General features: G+C 47.7%; 2 protein-coding genes across 2 annotated transcripts in view; one reads left to right on the plus strand and one right to left on the minus strand.

Annotated features, from left to right (window-relative positions):
• LOC9652890 (probable glucuronoxylan glucuronosyltransferase F8H) overlaps window positions 1–837 on the plus strand; it is a 1728-nt gene extending 891 nt beyond the window's left edge. Inside the window, exons 3-4 of the mRNA XM_024668167.1 lie at window positions 1–81; window positions 152–837. The exon at window positions 1–81 is cut by the window's left edge and continues 236 nt beyond it. Coding sequence (XP_024523935.1) covers window positions 1–81; window positions 152–620 — 550 coding nt within the window. The 3' untranslated portion in view covers window positions 621–837. The remainder of the gene's footprint in view (window positions 82–151) is intronic.
• A 449-nt stretch (window positions 838–1286) lies between these two features.
• Window positions 1287–4151, minus strand: LOC9652889 (callose synthase 5; the record flags this gene model as incomplete). The annotated part of the gene is made up of 11 exons (XM_002994639.2): window positions 1287–1642; window positions 1762–1947; window positions 2007–2057; window positions 2110–2907; window positions 2959–3188; window positions 3238–3350; window positions 3406–3489; window positions 3538–3653; window positions 3700–3819; window positions 3876–3990; window positions 4051–4151. Coding segments are annotated over 11 exons (2148 nt in total), but the record flags the coding sequence as incomplete, so codon positions are not given.
• Between the last annotated feature and the right edge of the window lie 46 nt (window positions 4152–4197).

Consider the following 4197-nt stretch of genomic DNA (forward strand, 5'->3'; position numbering starts at 1 on the left):
CCAGCGCCGCAAGATCCTGGCGTTTTTCAGGGGCAAGATGGAGATCCACCCCAAGAACGTTAGCGGCCACATGTACAGCAGGTACTTTTTTCCTCTTGTCTTTCACTGTCCGGATTGAAAACCAACTTTGTCGTGGGTGATTTTAATGCAGGGGCGTGAGAACCACAATCTGGCGACGCTTCTCGCACGACCGGCGCTTCTTCATAAAGCGCAAGAGGTCCGACAACTACAAGGCGGAGATGCTGCGCTCGGTGTTCTGCCTGTGCCCGCTGGGGTGGGCGCCGTGGAGCCCGCGCATCGTGGAGTCGGTGATCCAGGGCTGCATCCCGGTGATCATCGCGGACAACATCCAGCTCCCCTACTCGCACGTCATCGACTGGAGGAAGATCTCGGTCACGGTGGCGGAGAGGGACGTGCACAAGCTGGACAGGATCCTGAGCAGGGTGGCGGCCACCAATGTGTCCATGATCCAGGCCAATCTCTGGAGAGACGAGGTGCGCCAGGCGTTGGTATACAACCAGCCGCTCGTTCGTGGCGACGCGACGTGGCAAGTTCTAGATCTCCTGTCCAAGAGGAAGAACAAGGTGGCGGAGGCGGGGTCCCGGATAAAAGTGGCGTGAGTGGACAAAGTTTGGAAGGAATCGGATTCTTTTTTTTTTTTTTTTTTTCTTACTTACAAGCAGGGATGGAAGAGAAACAAGGAAAACGAGGCAAGCTCGTGTCGTCTTGTTTACTCGCTGTGTGTGTGTGTATATTTTGGCCAGTTACATTCATTATACCAGAAATTCTTTTGTCTCAAAGTGTACATGCTTTGATAATATGATCACATGTTGTGAAGCTCCCTCCAACCATAACGCTTCATCTCCTCGCCCAGTTTTATTTCTATCTGAGACGCTTGGGTGGAGCTCCCAGAGTTCTCCTGGGGGTTACCGGCAGCGTTGGGGCGGTCAAGGTTGCGACGCTGGCGCATAGCCTGTGTTGCTGGGCCGAGGTGAAGATCTCCGGCAGTGGGCCGATGCCATGCTCATCGCGCCACATTCCATGGCCAAGGTGAAACATAGACACCATCTTCACTGTTTGTTACTAACACAATGCTACCATGATAGATCGCGTATGGACTGACGTGAGGGTCCTGCAAAGCATCGGGCTGGTCGTGGTGCTCGGAGAGGACGGTGCCATGGCAGAGGTCTCAACCCTGGACGCCATCCTGACATGCTATCTCCTCGATAAAAGGTGATGAAACTTTGTTTCAGAAGTTGATCACATTGACTTTGTTTCTAGACTCGTACAAAATGTGTCTGTTAGTGATCATATTCGTTGTAAAGTTCCGTTTTGTACAAAACTGCAAAACGAGAGGAACTGTGACATCTTTCCTCTGCAGGAGTGTCATGGTGATATGGTCGATGTTTCATTCACCGAGTTTCTTCCGGCCCGCAAGGATCCGAGAGATCTGGAGGCCCCGGCTAAAGGCCTGGTTGAAGAGTAGCCGCGTCTGGAACTCGGACACGAATGGGAACCACGCCAGGATCGCAACGGGCGTGAAGATGAGCAGCCCCATGAAGAACTCATAGCTCCGTGCCAGGGCCCTGACGGAGCCCCAGAAGCCCATCGATTCCACCAGTGGCCGGCACGCCATTCCTATCTGCGGAGAACAAAAGCAAAAGAGAGAGTTAATCAAAGCGTCAGTAAGAAAAAGGCTGCCAGTTTGCTGGTGGAAGTTTGGTAAGGAAAAGAGGAAGAGTCTGGTGTCGATAGCTTTACCTGCAAGAGGGCCCAACCAGTTGGGAGGAACGCGAGTAGCGTGACAAAGAGATCTCCGACCGTCAGGCCAACCACCACGAAGAGTATGATGATTATCGAAACAAATCCCATGAAGAGCATCCCCTTTAAGAGCCGGAACATGAGTTGGAAGTCACCACTGAAGCGTCTTCGTCCCATCGACACGATCTACAAAAAATTACAAAATGGCATAAGTTTCTTGTATCGAAAGAATACTCGCTGGTTACCTTTAAAACGATCAAAATGCCGATTATCACAAGCCACGACAGAGCGTATATCTGCAAGCAGACACGCAACGCTATAAAATAAGCATCAACAGAATGGACTTACCAGAATGTTCTTGTGACCGCTGGTGATGTTGAGGTGGTAGACGAGGCCATACTGATACAGAAAGAAGCGTATCGCCAAGAGAGATTCCATGATTCTACCACGCAAGCCTGTGTGGTTGAGATAGGAATGCTCCTCGTCCCACCAGGACTGCCAGCTCTTCACCGCGGCAATTCCTATTCCTCCCGAGTTAGCAATCCACCTGTTCCAGTCGTCCCAGTCTTCCACGATCTTTTGCCACTCGAAACCTGACGGATTGAACAGAAAGGGAGCGAATAGCCAGGTGACCACCAGGAACCACATAGAAGCCGTGATGAACATATAAGCGACCGCACCATTCCCGGACGAACCATAAGCTACGTAGACAATCAGCAGGATCATGAGTTCCAACGCTTTGGTGAAGTGGCTTCTCGAATATAACCGATAATTCTCAGCAAATCTTTCATGACGAACGACGAAGCCTCGGCCGGTAGCTCTGTACTTTGCCCCTCCGTGCAGTATCGTTCTACCGAAATAGTGAACCTTGGTGCCGAGAGAAAAGGTAAAGAAAACGGAAGCCAGTTGAAGCTGCATTATGATGAAGTCGCTGATTGCTGTACGAAAGCCCCTCTCAAGACCGATCTCCATGATCATTGGAAGTGCCATCAATAATCCAAGCTGAACCAACGATTGGGAGGCCAAGGCAGCTTGCAGGCTCACGTCTTTCTTCATGTTTGCAACTTTTAACAGCGACTTCTCCATGCCACTTAATGATAGATACAGCCGTCCGTAGAGAAAAACATAGACTGTGAGCACCACGATCTGCACAAAGTATCTTTAGAATGATGGAAGCAGAACAAACCAGTTTCATACCAGGGCGTTGACGTAGAAACCAACTGTTGTAAAATAGCAGGACATCATGCGGAAAAAATCAAAACGATGGCCGAGTCGATAGATATCTCTACTCAAAGTCTGTTCACCATTCCCGTTTGCTACTTTTGCCTCAAAAAGTGTTATTTGGTTCAGTCCAACATCACGGCCCTTCCCGACCTGTATGTATTCGTGATGTGTTACATTTCCTCGTCGCAAAGTTGAATTGAACCCTGCAGTACTCACTTATCTAGTGATGTAACCTTAGAACATTAAGTTTACCAGCAAAAATATCTTCGCTCAGATTGATAACTTTTGAAGCTTTGCTGATGCCACCTCTTGTTATGTGAAAGAGTCTGTCGAATACATCTGGATGTCCGTAATGGAACCGCACCCTGAAAGACAAAAAAAACATATTAATACAGAAGATTCTGCTGTTAATGGACTTACTTTAATGGATTCGCAAGCACCCGCTGCCCGATAGTGACAAAACTTGTTTCTTGGTTCGACATAAACCACGCCAGGGAAGAAACACTGATAGCAATGACTCAGAACCAGACAATTTTGAATCAGATCAGTTACCTTCCCGTAAAAATATGTTCCCTCACACCAAGAATACTAGGAGGCCTCACCCCGTGATCTTCATGAAATTCTTCCAAAAGATTTCGCATCTTGAATGCTTCCTCCAAGTAGTTATCCTAAACCAAAAAGATTAAACATCTGGTTTTAATAATTTGACCTTACCTGGTTCATATCAATCGTCTGAAGAGCCTCGCCTCGCGTAAAAATAATTGCATGATTTTGATTTTCCGGTTTTCCCTCCCCTAGTTTAGCTGGACCTGGTAACTTTATCCTGTATATTTCCTGAGAGCCACAATACATGAGCAGATGACAAACAAGAGGAGTCCAAGTCCGCATACCTGATCAAGCCCGTCGACAGCCTTTACCAAGACAGAGTAGTATACTTTCTTGCTTTTATTGTCTTTCTGCGTCTCCTCAACTTCATCAATATATGCAACGCGAAGTGATGGATGCCTACATTTCGAGCAAGCAAGGTTATCTTACATGTGAGATCATAAATTAAAAACTTCTTACTTCAGCATAAGGTTCAATATATCTGTTGCTCGCTGATCACCTGAGCGCTTTTGAAGTCCATAAATCTGACAAGTAGCAGCAGACCCCAGTTCATCCAGTTTTTACGAAGCTGCACTGCCGTCTTTCCCTTTTTTTTTTATCCTTTTT

Source organism: Selaginella moellendorffii, unplaced genomic scaffold, assembly GCF_000143415.4.
Source record: "Selaginella moellendorffii unplaced genomic scaffold, v1.0 SELMOscaffold_502, whole genome shotgun sequence".
In the NCBI taxonomy this organism is placed as follows: Eukaryota; Viridiplantae; Streptophyta; class Lycopodiopsida; order Selaginellales; family Selaginellaceae; genus Selaginella; species Selaginella moellendorffii.